The sequence below is a fragment of the Elephantulus edwardii genome, unplaced genomic scaffold (genome assembly GCF_000299155.1).
Source record: "Elephantulus edwardii isolate Elephantulus edwardi_28Jun2011 unplaced genomic scaffold, EleEdw1.0 scaffold00116, whole genome shotgun sequence".
NCBI lineage: Eukaryota > Metazoa > Chordata > Mammalia > Macroscelidea > Macroscelididae > Elephantulus > Elephantulus edwardii.
Genome location: NW_006399866.1, coordinates 1,292,388 through 1,308,983, shown reverse-complemented (window position 1 = coordinate 1,308,983; position 16,596 = coordinate 1,292,388). Strand labels below are relative to the sequence as shown.

The following is a 16,596-nucleotide window of genomic DNA, read 5'->3' as shown; positions in this document are numbered from 1 at the left end:
GGACAAGTACATGACTACTATTATAAGAAGCTATGGAAAGGTAGATTCTATTTACCTGTTTAGATTCTATTTAGTGAAAAGCTATAGAAGTGTAAATTCTGTTAACAGATAGAATCTTTTTTGGAGAGTCAGCAGGGATGGGGAGGGAGAGGATAGTAAATATAAATAGTTAAATTTGTATGAAGGGAAAGGCAAAACAATAAAAACTCCTTGTTGTTGAGTGGAACCTAGTCAGAGCTGACCGTCCAGCAGGTTTTCAGAGACTATAAATTTCACAGGAGAAGATTGACCATCTTTCTCCCTCAGAGCCCTTGCAAATTTGAACCACCAGAGAGATGCCACCTTTGAGTTAACAGTGCAGTTCCCTATGGACTAGGCCACCAGAGGGTGGTGCACAGTAATGGTCTTATTAAACATTATACTGAATGAATTCTACTAATTAGTGGTAATTAGTGCTATAAAATAAAATGCCTGTGAATGATTTTATAAAAATACCAATATGATTTGTAAACCTTCACTCAAAAAATAATTTTTAAAAATAATTATATAAAGTAATTTTTTTTAAGAGTCAAGCCTCATCTTGAATACTAAAAGACTACGGACCAAATACCGAGTAATACAGGAAGCTTCAAACACAATATAGAAAGAGACCATAAAGAATACAGCTAAGATGGCTAAAGGTGCCCCTAAGAAACCAAAAGGCAAGTTGTCTGTGTACACCTTCTTTATGCAGATGTGCGCAGAAGAACCTAAGAAAAACCCAAAGATTCCAGTCAGTTTTGCTGAATTCCAAGAAATGCTCAGAGAAGTGGAAGACTGTATCTGGGAAAGAAAAGGCCAAGTTCAATAAGATGGCCAAGGCAGAAAAGGTATGTTACGACCGAGAAAAGGAGGCGAGGAGAAGGGCCCTAATGCCCATAAAAAGGCCCCATCTAGATTCTTCCCGTTTTGTTGGGAATTTCATCCTAAGATCAAGTCAACAAACCCTGTCATCACTATTGATTATGTAACCGAGAAGCTGAATGAGATGTGAAATAATTTGAGAGAAGAGGTGCCTTATATCAACAAGGCAGCAAAACTATAAGAGAAATATGAGAAGGCTGTTGCCAACAATAAGTCCAAGTTTGATGTGCAGGGTCCTACTAAAGTAGCCTGGAGAAAGGTGGAAGAGGAAGATGAAGAAGACGAGGAGAAGAAAGAAACTGTTTCTCGGTTTCCTTGTGAATACCTCAGTGTGGGGGAGTACCATGATTGCTGCATCTCTTGGAAACCTGTCTGCTGCCCTCATTAGGTTTAATTGCAAAATTGGATCATGATCATCTTGTAGTCTTTTCAGAGAGCTCTAGAAAAGTGGACATAGGTGTCAGGAGCACCCTAAAACTGTTACAGCTATGCACATACCCAAGCATTTTTAAATGGAACGCACTCTTTTTCTCCTCATTGTGCTCTTTGCTCTTGGTCACACTTATTGGTGTGACAAAGCATTTAAAGATAGTTCTGGCATTTCTCCCAGTTTATTTCATTTGTAAGGTGGCGGTAACTATGTTTGTTGGCTGGACAACTGTACATATCTACAATTTGTAAAAAGGACAAAACAACCAAGACACTCTTGGTCCATACTTGGCATTGAGCCTGGGGGTCTGGGGGTGATGCTCTTTTGGGGGACCAGAGCTCAAGGCATGCACTGTGAACCTGACCTCTTGACACTGTGGTGAGTATCCGTTTAGCTTCAGGTTGTCTTGTTTTTTATGTAATGACATAGCATCTGCTGCCATTCTTAGCTGTGGAAAACGGGGGATCAGCTGGCATGAAAGATGTTTGGATTTTGTGAGGTTTGGTTTTGTTGTTGTTGTTGTTAACTGCAGTCATTTTTAAACTTTCTTTGTAAACAAACTGTAGAGCTCTTCAACGTCAACAAAATAAAGAGCCATTGTGTCCATGGAAGTTCCAGAACCTTCTGTACTTAAACACAATTTGCAGTGTTCTATTCTTTTTCTTGTATGTTTTAGAATGTGGAAATGTTTTTGAAGTTAAATAAACAGTATTACATTTTAACAAAAAAAGAAGATGGAAGGATTACACAGTTCACTGTACCAAAAAAAGAAGTGGTCCAACACTGAACCACATCAGGAAGTATAGCACATGATCAGGAACCAGTGGTAATGAAGGAAAAAATTAGTTTGCATAGAAAGCATTGGCAGAATACAAGGTTTCAGGAATTGACTTGAATACCAGTTCAGGTGTTTCAACAAGATGCAGAACTAGATAAGCTCATCTGTGCCAAAAAATTTGAAAGACAGCTGCTGGCCAACTGACTGGAAGAAACCTCTAATTTGTGCCTCTTCCAAAAAAGATAATACAATCAAACATGAAAATTATCAAACAATGTCATTATCACACACCGTAAACTCTTGTTGAAAATGGTTTTAAAATTACTTGAGCAGTACATCTATAAAGAACTTCCAGAACTCTAAGCTGGATTCAAAAAGAGGCTATATAATGAGGGACATATATAATGAGGAACATGATGCTGACATTAGATGCACCTTGTCTGAAATCAGAGAATACCAAAAAGCTGTTCCCTTGTATTTTATTGACTGTGCATAGGCCTATTGACTATGCAAAAGCTTTTTATTTTTGTGGATCATAAACATAATGGGTAACAAGACAGAATGAGAATTCCAGAGCACTTAGTTGTTCTCATATGGAACATATACGTAGACATGACTTTCAAACAAAACAAGGGGATGTTAAGTGCCATCAAATCAAATATGATTTAATGACCTCATGGACAGTGAAGAGATATCTTTGAATTATGGTGTTGGCAAAGAATATTGAATATGCCATGGACTACCAAAAGAACAAGCAAACTCTGTCTTGAAATGAACGCTCCTTACAAGGGTGGTGTCTTTGGCTTACATAGTTTGGACTTGTAATCAGGAGGGACCAGTTCCTCAGGTAAGATAGCGTATTTGGAAAAGCTGAGGGTCAGGGAAGAAGAGGAAGACTTCAAGTATTTTATTACTTTTTAGTATATGATTGATCATGTATTAACTTCATGATATTGTTAGCCTCTCCTGAACACCAAAAATTCTCCTTTCCTCCTTTAAGAATTGCTCTAGTGAACTACTGTAACTGAGGATCCTTAGTTGTATAAGATTTAGGAAAAGTTGAAGAAAGAAGTAACAGAATGGAAATTAGGAATATCACATTTTAGACCCAGCTTTGTCATTGCATTGTGGTTTGGGACAGACCTTTAAACTTCTCTGGTCCTGGTTTACTCATTTGAAAATTGAGAGAATGCCCCAGGACAGTACACCTTATGTGAGTGGTTCCCCAGGAATCATCAGACAATACCTACTAAAGACCCTATACCAAGACTATTGGATGAGATTAGCCAGAGATTTAACTATAAGTTCAGGACATTTTTTATAAAATAGTCATTAAATGTTCTCTTACATCTTTTTTTTAATTTATTTTATTTTATTATTTTTGTGTGAGTGTTTCATCAAATCAGATCTGACTGGTACAGGAGGAGATTGTCCCTCCTTCCCTGGCAGAGCATCTGGTGAATTTGAACTGTGCACCTCTGGGATTGTAGTTGCAGCTCCTTGCCACTAGGCCACCAGAACTCTCCCTCTTACATCTTTTTTAATAGTAAAATTTTAAGAGCCTGGAACATTCAGTAAATTTCTTAAGCAGCACGGGCAACCTCTGTGAAGCATTTCTTCATTGTGTTGAACTTCCATTCACCACCTCCCTTCCACAAAGGAGTCCTCAACATGAATTTCCCCCCAGTGTTTTAAAAATTTTAGATCTTACCAGCACCAAAGTAGACCAAAAGGACAAAGGCTAGACCAGATTTATAGCACCTTGGGATGAAAATATTCATCTGTGTCATGGATTTCATTGTATTAAAGAAAGAAATCTGTGTGTGTGTAATGTAGAAACTCTCCGACCATAACCTGACAGAATTAGTTGTAAAACAGATAGAGGTAGAATGTAACCCTTTAATCTCATCAGTTGTGGCCAGATACAAGGGGAATTTCCTTGCGGTATGTAACCCATAAAATCTTTCTTTTCATAAGAGAGAAAAGTGAGCCAAGAGGGGACCTTAGTACCACCAAGAGAGAGACTCCAGGAATGTAATATGTCCTTTTGGACTCTGGTCTCTGCTGGGAAGCTACCTAGCACTAGGGAAAGTCAAGTCTCATGGGTCTTGCCAGGGAACACCAGGTCTACAGATGCTGAAGAAATGAGAACCTTCATCCAGAACTTAAAGGAGAGAGAAGGCCTATCCCCAGAACAGGCCCCCTGAATTTAGATCTCCAGCTTCCTAACCTGTAAGAGAGTGCATTTGTGTTGTTAAAGTAATTCATTTATGGCATCTCTTATGCTAGATTACTCAGGTAAGGAGATCTGGTGCCTTAGTGGTAAGGTATTTTGCTGCCAACCTAAAGGCACATGGTTTGAATCCACCAGCCGCTCCATGAAAGAAAGATGAGCACTCTCCTGTGCAACTTACTGCCTCTGAAAACCCAGTGGAGGGTCAGCAGTGAGTCAGTTCTGAATCGACGAATATGTAACTAAGATATATGCAACAAGGCACTTTTAGATGTCAGAGTCAGGCTTACTGTCTGATGCCTGACCAGTATGGATTATTCGAGAAACGTTAGTCAAAACTCACCCATAGCTGACCCTCCAGCGGATTTATAGAGGCCATCAATCACACAGCAGAAGACTGCCCATCCTTCTCCAACGGAGCTGCTGCTGGCCTTGATCCGCATGCCATCAGGATTGCAGTACAGCTTCTTGCCACTAGGATTACTAGTCTTTTCTTACTATTTGGATTTTAAAATAATTCTGATTCTTAAATAGTGTTTGGATTTGTCTTTCTAGCCTGTCACAAGAGGACCTAAAGCTACGCATGTCACTTTCAAATATCTGTATTTTTTTTTATCATCTCCTAATTGTGACTTTGGATCGTCACAGCATGTGAGGACCACAGCAAAGAGTGGTCTTAGCCATGAGGGGAAAACTGACCCTTGTTGCCTGTAGGTGGTGGTGGTTTAGTACCATTGAGTTGACTAGCTCATAATGACCCTCTGAAAAACAGATCGAAACCTTGTAGTCTCGGCTGTCCTCACAGCCTCTACCTTGCTCAAGTGCATCATTAGCATCAGTGTTTTAGTTCTTCCTCTCATGTTTTCCCATGAATCAGTGCCTCCTAACAGCATGCCCAAAGGATGTGAGATGAAGTTCTAGCATTCTTGCCCCCATGATTTGTTTGTTCTTTGAGCAGTCCCTAATATATTCAATATTCTTCCTCAATACTGTGGTTCAAAGGTATCAGTTCTTCAGTCTTCCTTATTCATTGTCGTGCTTTAACATGCATACGAAGCTTGGGTGCAGTGCACCTTAGTCTTTAAACTGACATCCTTGCTCTTTAACACTGGGTTTGGCCCTTGACAGCAGATATTCCTGGTGTGACACATTTTCTGATTTCTCAACTGCTGATGCCATGGGTATTGATTGTGGATCCAAGTGAAATGAAACTTGAATCTTTTCTCCATCTAGTACGATGTTGCTTGTTGGTCCAGTGGTGAAGATGTTTGTTTTTTTGAAGTTGAGATGTATGTATGGAAGCCTGTAGTACTAAATATCCTGTGGATTGCTGAAAGAACAAACAAATCTGTCTTGGAGGACATGCAACCAAGGTTCTCCTTAGAGGCAAGGATGGTGAAACTTTGTTTCACATAATTTGGGCATCTTGTCAAGGAGGGTCATCTTTTTTTTTTTTTTTGAGGGTCATCTTTTTTAAAAAGACATCATGCTGGGGAAGGTGTAGGGTCAGAGAAGCAGATGAAGACCCCTCACAAAATGAATTAACACAATGACTGGAACAGTGGGTTGGATGGTGTCAGACAGAGTGAGGATGGCACAGGACATAGGATAACTTGAACTGCTCTTCATAGGATAACTTGAAGTTCCAGTCAGCTCACTGGTACGTAAGAGCAACAGGTTTTGATCTTCTTCAGTAAGTGCTTCAGGTAGTCTTCACTTTCTGCAGACAGAGTTTTGTCATCTTAATACTATCAACGGTTGGTCTCTAGATTAGCGCCCAGTAATTAAAACTCAGTGGAAAGGTAGTTGAACTTCAGACTTAAAAGTTTCTGTCTCCCTGCCTGTTTTACTTGAAGTGTTCAAGCTGTTTATGTAACCACACGTGTTTCTCTGCACACATCCTCCTCCAGCACACCTGTGATTTGTGTTAATTCTGGTTTTAAAGAGCTTTCCAGAATTTGAAATGTGGAAAGGTGCTCTGGTTCCCTGTATTCTGATATGTGGCATTGATTACATCCTGTCACTTAACCTCCTCAAAGAAGATGAGAAGTGGTGCTGGGAGTCATGGCAGAAAGCATCATGTGAGCCTTACTTCCCTCTCAGGAAAGAGATGGCTTCAGCAGCCTTGCGGTAGCCCGAGGAAGAGGCCGGGGCCGCAGTGACTGGAGCATGGGAACCCCTGGTGGCGTGCAGGAGATAACATACACGGTGCCAGCAGATAAGTGTGGCCTCGTCATCGGCAAAGGTAAGACGCAGATTGTGGAGTTACGTTTTTCTTTCCTAGTTGTTTCTTCTGAAGTTAATAAGTCAAATATGCTTCCAAAGTGTGAATTTAGATTGACATGTCTGTGGCATCAACAGCCTTCTGTGAGAATCATATGTATAGGTCTTTTAAGTTCCAGCCTATCATGAACGGGGGCAAAGAGACTTTTTTCCATTTCTTAATGTAAACACACTATGAGAAGTCTCCTCCCTAATGGACAACTTGCATTGTTGAAAAGTTGTCCTGCATCTGGTGAGGGTTTGCTACATAATTGTTCACTGACTGATGAGTAGTTAATTCACCTTCCAGTAACTTAGAGGAATGGTGCTGGTCATTTTCCTCAAGCAAAGATTGCTTTCTCTTGAGGAAGTCCCTTCATTTCCTTACTGGATTTGAGTATTTGGTCTTTATTGGCATAGCATGTGGAAAGGATTTTTACTCTTTCAACAGACTTACCGTGAATAGTCTGAGAAGGAAAATAGAAATTGATTTGTTAGTTGTTTCTAGGCATTTTTGAGAGCCCTAGATAAAAGCCTTCGTTAATGGCCATTGTAACTCTTTAAAGTCCTTCAGTGGAAAACGAGGGAGAAGCAGGCACATTTTAAGACTGTTGTTAGTGGTTTATCTAGACTATCCTTGGAACTAAGAAAACCTGCTGAGAGCAGAGCTGGGACTCTTGGGGCCCTTGCTGAGTCTGAGGAGTTCAGCTTCTCTCTGAGGTCTAAGTACATCTCCCCGTGAAACCTTGCTGACAGCAGGAAACTGCCGTTGGCACTTGGTTTCGTTTTGTATGTGCCTTCATTATGTACTTGACAGCATATGGACGACATAAATACAATCTTCTCCCCAGAGTGTCTCACATTTCTTTGATCATCAAACATCCCTTAGCTGTTTCAGGGATGCTCCGTATTCCACAGAACATGATTTGGGAACATCTTTACCAACAGACAGAAACCTGAAACTCTCGAACCCATTCCAGAGAGCTGGGCAAAGTGGGGACCCTCCTGGCCCCTCATTCACCACCCAGAGTCTGCCCTTATCTTGGCTTATGTACAGTGTGTACTTTTTACTCTTTCAGAAACATTTTTCTCCTCTCTCTCTGTAATCTTTTAGGTTATAATCCTTCAGAGGTAGTAGATGCAAGGTGGATTTGTTTTCATTTTCTGGTAGGGAGGTGCTGTTGTGGTTGGGTGTTGCAGGGTATACATATTGATAAATAAATGGTAAATAGATTGAGGGAGCTGCTCAGAATGCTGTATGTGAAATGTGTCACATAGATGGATCATCAACTTGACTGCTAAGAGTTTAAATCCAGCCATCGCTTACTGATTGAGAATCACCTTGAGAAGAGGCTCCCTTGTCTTTTGAAAACCTTTTTGTCAGTGACATGTTTATTGGAGAATGTGGCTCTTTTAAACACTAGCACTGTCTTCATTGTGACATTTCCTTATAACCAGTGAAATCTTCGTGCTTGCAGAATAGCCCCTTGGTTTGCCTCCTACAGAATTATCTTGAGTGATTGCTCAGGAGAAAGTGCCAGCAGAATGAGTCTGGAACTGCTTGCCATGCTGTCATGCTAATCGTAGGCTCCAGGCGCCCAGGAGGAGTTTCACTGGGGAGGGAGGGATGTCTTTCTGTGCCTTCCCCAGGTGTGCAGCATGTCTTCGTCTTGGGAAAGGTGTCCAGATGAGGTTGAAGGAGTGGAGCCTGTGCACAGTCAAACTCTACTCCCCACCGGGCTCCAGGCTCAGGCCCCAGCCCTTGGACAGACGCTGCTGCCTCCACAGGCCCCTGCTGGATTTCCATGATAAACACCACAATATTGACAGATAGTGTGGCCAGCCCTGCTCTTGTCAGCCAGGCCTTTTAGCAGGTTTGATTAATTGCTTTACGATTTCACGTCCAGCCAGGGGGCCATTGGCGGGTCGCTTCTGCCCCCCATAAAGTAGAAGAATGGAGCAGGCTGCTGAATGAGTCTATAGACAGCCACCATGTGCCAAGCTGGTGACCTCATTTTGAAGGAAGATGAACTTAAATTAACTCCTTCCGGCTCCATGCAGTTTTGTGGTGCCTTCCTTGCCTTATTAGCATGCTCCTAAGGCCTGGAGAAGGGACTCTGGGGCTCCTGGTGCAAGTGCCTGATGGGGAGGGCCTGGGGGCTTGACTGTCTGGGCCTGCAGTTTTCAGGCTCGGTGCACATGCCCTTTTGTGTTCTTGCCATCAGATCTGTGCCTAGGAATCCAAGTGGCTTTTGGGCACATGTGTTAGTTGTTGATTGGGCATCAGTAGAAAGCTCAACTGGTTTCCTGGTTTCCATCTTAAATGGAGTGGCTTCTTATACTTCCTTCAAGAAGGGTCTGTAATCATGTGCACATTCTAAGTGTTCCCTTCCTTGCCTGCTCACCCAGCATGTTTGTACTCAGACATGGTTCTTCTGCCTCTACAGTAAGGGTTTGGGGAAGGAAAGTGAACTGAAGGATTGTGAATGAATAGTGAAGAGGTAAATGTTTTGAGTTTGTGTTTGACTTTGATTGGGCAGGGATAATAAGGAGTCATCAGTGTTTGTTTTTGATCATTTGGGGCTATTCTATACCAGATTCTCTACAGACTATCTTCCATTTTTGCAAAGCTCAGTGCTCTAAGTTTTCTTTGCATTTTGACTCCTTTATCTTCCCTTCAGCAGTTGAATGGAGCCGATCTGTAAGATCTGTGAAATTTCAAAAGAAGAATCAAACTATTGTTACCCGGTGAAGCTTTTGTAACGCAGATTTCATTAAGAGACTGGGACTCTTACAGGTTTTTCAAAGAGTCCAACTAAATTTTCATTAGCCCCACCCCACCCAGACCTCCGTGACCCAGCCCCCACCCCCATTCCCATCCTCTGGCTGCCTCGGGTTGCTTCTGTCTAGAACTGTCCCCTATGTCCCCCACGGAAGAGGCAGGGACTTGAGAAGTGACAGGGTGGGATATTAAAGGCATTGTTTGGGCCTGTGGCCGTCTGTTTGACCTGTGAAGGGAGGGAGGGAGAAAAGCAGAGGTGCAGTGGCCACACCATGACTGAAGGGCCCCCATTGTGCTCCAAAACCTAGAGGACAGAGGTTCCTGCCTGGGCCTAAATCTGTAGCTGGAATATGAGCAACTGTCAATTGACCTGCAAGAAGTGAGCTCTGTTGGGTCCAAATCCTTGTCAGGGACCTGAGGTGTCCTCTTTTTAAAGGCCTCAGCACAGACATGGTTGGGGGGCACCTCAGCAGACAGAACTCTTTAGGCACCTTGGGCTGGACTCTGGTATCTTGTTTCAAGTGCCATGGTTTGTGTTAGAACTATTTTCACATAAATAGAAAGTGCTTCTAAACTTCCAAGACTAGTGTTGATGTGCAGAAAATACTATGAGAAGAGGAGCTTTGCACCTTTGTGTTTGCTGCTTACACTTATACTTCTATCATGTGTTTTCCTACTACAGGGGGAGAGAATATCAAAGGTATAAACCAGCAGTCAGGAGCACATGTGGAGCTTCAACGCAATCCCCCTCCAAACACTGACCCCAACCTGCGAATATTCACCATCCGGGGAATTCCTCAACAGATCGAGGTGGCCAGACATCTCATAGATGAGAAAGTTGGTGTACGTACAAGATCCTTTCCCACCTCTGGCTTAATGATAGCTGCATTTTCTTTTGGATGCCAAACTTCTTTGTTTTCCCAGGAACCTTGTTCTTCCTTGTGCCTTTCAGTCCTCACCACACCACTTTTCCGAGGTGAAAGGATGGAGGCCTAAAGAATACCTGGGCCAAGCCCAGAAATAATGTAGGAAGTTTCTCCCAGCAGAATTCCCCAAGGCTGCAGAGTTCAGTCCCCAGGGTGTCCCCTTAAGACTACTTAGATGAACTAGCCAAGGCAAGCAGCCTCACCTCAGTACTGCCCTAGACTCCTGTTGGCATCACCTAGCAGCCAAGCCTGCAGGCTGCTTTCATTGACTCCGGCTTTAGTTTCAGGCACCTCAAATCAGATAAAGAAAGGGAGTGTTGATGGAGGACAGATTAGCCACTGCTCACCTCAAAGGGGACATAGAATGGCAGAAAGAGCCTTGGGCCAGCCTAAATTGACAGGCGAGTCGAACAGGTTGATCCCTATCCCCAGGGTGACAAGGAAACTAGTAGGGCCAGTATTGGCTGTGTGGTAGGTAGTATTGGTCCTTCAGTGGGAAGAGAAAAACCCCTGTGGTGAAGGAAGACTAGTCTGAGTGCCATAGGCTGTCTTGATTTCACTTTGCTTTGTCTCCCTAAATGCTGTTCTTTGTCTTGGGTGGGTCTGACCAGCAGTCGCAGGGTACAGGCATGGCTAACAGACAGAATTTCCTCTGTGCCGTGACAGGGTACCAGCCTTGGAGCACCTGGAGCCTTTGGACAGAGCCCCTTCAGTCAGCCACCAGCTACACCTCATCAAAAGTGAGTCTTTTGCACTGATGTTAACTGAAGGAATTCACCAGTTCCCAAGAGGTCCTCCCTTCCTCTCCCCCCCTTTCCTAACTAGTTCTGGGGAATTCTCTGAAACACTTTACCTATATTAATCCCTCTCCTTAAGTCCACTCTAACCAGTGACGATGAAAGCCTTCCCAGAGGGCAGGGGGTTTCTAGTCACCACCAGGATACCCCAGGGGAATGTGCTACCTTGAAGCTAGGAGTGGGTTTTTTCAAAAGTCTTTCCCTTATGTTGAGATCTCAGCCATTGTTACTTATTTTTCACTTTTTTCTAGCACCTTTCCTCCAAGGAGCTCAGGGTGCTTTCCAAATATTGCTGCTAAAGTGAACGGAAACCCCCACAGCACCCCTGTGAGGTAAGTAGCCTACTGTTAGGCCAGCCACACAGCTCTCATTTGGTGGATAGAGGAGACACAGGTTGTTACCTGACCACGACTCTGCCAGCATACCAGGAGACTTGTGATAAGCTGGGGGATAGGGAGAGGATGAACTGTGAAGAAGCAATAACTGGGGTGGCAGAAGTTGGACTCAGGGGAGGAGGACAGGACAGGAACCAGATGGGATCATCTTGCTCTTTTGTCACCCGCAGTGGTCCTCCGGCCTTCCTGACCCAGGGCTGGGGCAGCACCTACCAGGCGTGGCAGCAGCCTACACAGCAGGTTCCAAGTAAGTGACTCAAGGGGAGGGAACACACTCCTACAGAAAGTGGAGGCTTGCAGATCCTTGGATGATGGACCTTAAGTGCCTTTGTTCTGACTCCTGGCTGCCAGGTCCAGGCTGCACTGCCACGGAGCCATTGCCTGTACAGTTTTATCACTGGGAGCCACCAACAGACCCTGCAAGAAAGGACTCAGGAGGACATCAGGGAAGGCTAGAATGAAAATGGCACTCTCTGGGCCATAATCTCAAACCATTCTCTACATCTGCTTTCCTTCACAGAGCTAAAGGATTTTGCTGTATTTGTTCTTCACAATTAGGTTCTAAAGACCCCAGACCAGGCCTAGCTTCTCCATGAATTGAGCTCAGCCCATCTTTCTTTCTACTGAACTGTTGAAAAGGCGAGCAATTAGAGAATTAGTTTGGCTGAGTGATACTTCTCCAGGACTACTGACTGTAAGAGAATAAGTCCTTGTACAGGATCAAGCCTGTCCCCATCAGCCCTTTAAGGGTCATTCATGGGGATTTTTTTTCCCTAATGCAAGACCATCTTGCACAGCCCTCCACTCAAAGAGGAGGATAAAAAACTTGTAGTAAAATTCCACTTGTTTAGACCCACCTCAAGTTACAGCCTTTTGGTGTTTGGAAAGCATTCTTTAATATGTGTACAAGGTATATTCTTTTTATGGTATGTGTACTGGCCTGTACCAAATGAAACCCATTCCAAACTGCGTCAGAAATTCCATCAAGGAGGACAATAGAACTGGCCCACAAGGTTTTCAAGGCTGTGCTTCTGTAGGAAAGCAAACCACCACGTTTTTCTGCTGTCCTCTTTGTCCCTAGCAGGAGCTGGTGGGTTCCAGCCACCTGAGCAACACAGCTTCTAGGTGAAGCGCCCTGGCCGTGCTGTCAGAGCCCCCTTACTGCTTCATAGCTGCGCACTTTCACCTTTGTACCCCCAGGGTTTCTTGACTGGGTTGAAGGGCTACATGTTTGGATTTCACCAGCCAGGGACCTAGCTCAGTTTTCAGTTTCACCACTTTCTCCTTGAATGGTGGCTACCTGAGAGCACAACCCAAGTAAAGGCCACAGGAGGATGGGAACACTCCAGGCATCCAGGGCCATGCTTCCGTCATCAGTACGTCTCTTCCTTTCTCTGGGGCTTTGTCCTCTATGAAGTTAAGCATTTAGGTGTGATTACTATTTTCAGGTTCTGAAATCACGTGGTTTTATTTTATTTATTCATATATTGCAACTGTGCAATATATTTGAGAGAATTTTGTACTGAATACCTACCACCACCTAGATCCTACCATTAGAATTTTACTGTCTTGGCTTTATCCCATGGCCCAGTTGTGCTTTGTTTCCCTCATTGCTTGTTTCACTCTGCTCCCCTGTCTCTTCACCTCACATGACATCTTACAGTACTGTTCAGATATGGGTGAGCACCCCAAGAAGCAAGGTAACCAAAGTTAAGGTCACATTTGCCCCAATGGTGTTGGGGTAGGTCCTTCAGAGAATCCTCAGGCTGCCTGGACTGTATGCCCCTGTGTTGATACTAGAGAGAGAGGATACACCTTTCTCTTTAAAGGGGATCTGATCCCTGGGGACCTCTGAGTAAAAAGGTGCAGGGCAGGTACTATTGCCTGGCCGTGGCCCCAGCCCCGGCCCCAGACCAGCCAGGAGGAGTTGACAGAGGCACGCAAAGGTGAGTGAAAGAAAGCTCAGGAAAGTTCTTATCATAATTTGTCAGCTTTTGTTTTGTATTGTTGGACTTGGTGTGATTTGGAAATTGAGGATTTATTCTGGTCTGTGAAATCTTGCTTGGAAGAAAAGTCTCGCTTGTCCACACACTCCATGTCTGATGGAGGAGTTCTGCAGTGATTGTCTCCTTATCCATGTTCCTCAGTTTTACTAAGCGAACTAGCCAGGGAAACATCTTTGCTCTGGATGTATTTAGTACTGTGTCCTATCTACCAGCTGCCAACTAGAATTCCAGTGGAAGAGAAGACCTTGGATGGGCTTTAGCAGGTGAACGCTTAGAGCAGCAGCCTTACCTCTGCAGAAAGAGAGGTCCTGATTTGTTGTGGTCAAATCTCGTAAGCCCGTCGTGTCTTTGGACAGGGTACTTCTGGCAGTCCTCCCACACTGTGTAGACCCTCCTCATCCTTACTGCTCTCAGCACAGAGGATGCACTCAGATGGGACATGGAAGAGAAAGGCTGCAGTTGGCCCCACACATCTTCTTCCCTCCCCCTCCAAAAAAGACTTGGAATCACGTCTCAGAGTCTTTGGCCCTTGTCTTTGGCCCCTTGTCCTGTGTGTACATTTGTCTTCCTTTCATCGATCTCACTACCATTCCAGGCAGCTTCCTTGCCTGTTTTCTGCACTCTCACAGAAGTCCTCAGCCTTTTGAACAGAAAGATCAGGGTGAAAGCGTGGTTGGAACACGAAGGACACTTTGTCCTTTTGGAAGGCCACATCTGTGGCCTTAGGCTCCTCTTAGATAAATCTCTCTCTGAAGGAGGCCAGGCCCTGGGAGGAGCAGCCAGTCTGCTTGGTTCAGCCTTAAGGGGAGGCTGCCATTCCTGTCATCTTAGGCCAAGATCTTAATTGTACCCCTCATTCCATCTTCACTGCCTAAATGAAGACCCTCTTCATGAATGTTGAAATATCACCTTCTCCTGAAGCCAGCCTGCTGCAACCTTCCCAAGTCACAGGGCCTGGGGTGATTGTAACCCTCTGATGAGTTGGAGTGAATAGGAGGCTGAGGAGAAGGAGGCCTGGAGTCCACCGGGCTGGGGCTGAGGCTGTGAGGAAGCAGGAAGGCCTGACTGCTTTTGTGTTCTTCGCACAGGCCAGCAGAGCCAGCCGCAGAGCAGCCAGCCTGACTTCAGCAAGGTCTGGGAAGACTATTACAAAAAACAGAGTGAGTGGATGAGCCTCCTTAACGAACAGCTTCCCAGTAACAGAGCCCTTCATTCCTGTAGACTTGACTTCTTGGTGGTTAGATGTCTTTTAAAAAAAAATCCTTTTCCCTATGTGAATTGATCCCAATCCCTAACTTTGTCTCCCTCTCCTCTTCTGTTTACCTTGTCTGTCAGGGGAGACCTAGGATAGTTGCTGGCCACAGGGTGTGTCTTGGTCCTGACAGAAACTCACCATCCCCTCCTTTTCCTCCTCTCTGCTGTCCTCCAGGGCTGGATTCTAAAGAGCCTGAAAGGGGTGTGTCACTCAGCCTCACAATTCAGGTCTCGGTTGAGGTGAAAGCTCCTTGGAGTCGCATGATTCCTGAATCCCAGTCCCACTGCCAGGCCGGTTGGGCACTGCTTTGCCAGGACTCTGCTCACCTGAGTGTCTTGTTCTCTCACTTGATCTTGCTGCTGCCTTTGTCTTGGTCACCATTTCAGAGCAAGTGAGGGGAACCTACACATGGCACGGGGACTGGCTTATACTCTTCTCCAGTAAGCCCTTCCACCCCACACTGTATCAGAAATTAAAGCATCTTGGGAAAGAGAAACTACCTCAGAACATACACACTCAGAGTAACCAACCTGATGAATCCTTTCAGATTTATACTAAATCCTCCATTTCCATTTCACCTATTTTGAGTCTGAGGGATGCTCCTTGCTCATTGCAAGTACCCAGGTCAAAAAGCCTGTTACAGAAACACTCCCCCTGGAAAAGAGGGACTGCAGAGTTCATCATCACAGGGGGAGGACCCGTCACGAGGTCAGATTCCAGTCTTCCCTTCACCTCCCAAATCCAGACCCACAGGTTGAGACTCCGAGGGGATTTGGCTGCCATGATGGACTATGCATGTGCACACAGCGTGCACACGGAGCTAGGAGCTCCCTTCTCTGTCACCAGCACTGGGAGCTGACTGAGACAGACAGACAGGTGCAGGAAATGTGGTTCTGCAGGGAGAAGACTAATGTGCTGGGTTCTTGGGGGTGACAGATGTGCGACAGCACTTTTGCAATGCCAAACAGCCTAGCTTTAGAAGACTCCTCAACACCAGTTTTACCAGTGCCATTACTTTCCAGTTGCCAGAGGGCGCATCAAGCATTTGTTCTGGGTGCCTGAAACCCTTTGGGAAGGAACTTGCCAAGCTGACAGTGCCCTTCACCTCCCCCACAATTTCATCTCTGCTTTTGCTAACCCACATTTATTCCTTTGTCAATCAGGTCACGCTGCCAGCGCTGCTCCTCAGACCAGCTCCCCACCGGACTACACAATGGCTTGGGCGGAATATTACAGACAGCAGGTTGCTTTCTACGGGCAGACGCTAGGGCAAGCTCAGGCCCACAGCCAGGTCTGTAGTCAATCACCAGCATTACTGATAGCTGCCAGACCAAACCCTAGCTGCCTTCTCTAGACGTCTGTGTTTGCCCATGGCTACAGAGGGGAAGCTCCGGCCCCAGGCTCCATAGCACGGCTTCTGTCTGCTGAGAACTAGCTGCAGCCTCTCTCCTCCCTCCTAGCTTCAGAAAGGAACCATTTGGGCCAGGCTGGGTGGGGAATTGATTTGACAATCCTTCACAGGAAGTACCTAACTCTTCCTTAGATCCAGGGCCTGGGTCTTATTGCTAAGTGGTACTCTCCTTTTTCTTCTGGGCATCACTTTTCCCAGATGTAAAATGAGAGAAAGCACAAGGAGTAGATGATTCTGGGCAAGTCTGATCCCGTGTGCTGTTTGTAGGGCACTCTCAGCGGTTGTTTTTGAGACTGTAATGTAGCCATTCTGTCACTCTTACCCTGCTCATCTGTGCAAGGCAGGAGGAAGGCCAGTCCATGCCCTCTTGAGGATTAGGCTGGGAGCAGAGTGCCATATCTGATCATTCCACACCTAT

General features: G+C 45.0%; 1 protein-coding gene and 1 pseudogene across 1 annotated transcript in view; both read left to right on the top strand.

Moving 5' to 3' along the window:
* FUBP3 (far upstream element (FUSE) binding protein 3) overlaps positions 1-16,596 on the top strand; it is a 75,518-nt gene that overhangs the window by 57,122 nt on the left and 1,800 nt on the right. Inside the window, exons 12-18 of the mRNA XM_006892454.1 lie at positions 6,448-6,589; positions 10,071-10,231; positions 10,981-11,054; positions 11,363-11,443; positions 11,677-11,753; positions 14,601-14,672; positions 15,931-16,058. Coding sequence (XP_006892516.1) covers positions 6,448-6,589; positions 10,071-10,231; positions 10,981-11,054; positions 11,363-11,443; positions 11,677-11,753; positions 14,601-14,672; positions 15,931-16,058 — 735 coding nt within the window. The remainder of the gene's footprint in view (positions 1-6,447; positions 6,590-10,070; positions 10,232-10,980; positions 11,055-11,362; positions 11,444-11,676; positions 11,754-14,600; positions 14,673-15,930; positions 16,059-16,596) is intronic.
* On the top strand, positions 671-1,291 carry LOC102861490 (annotated as a pseudogene).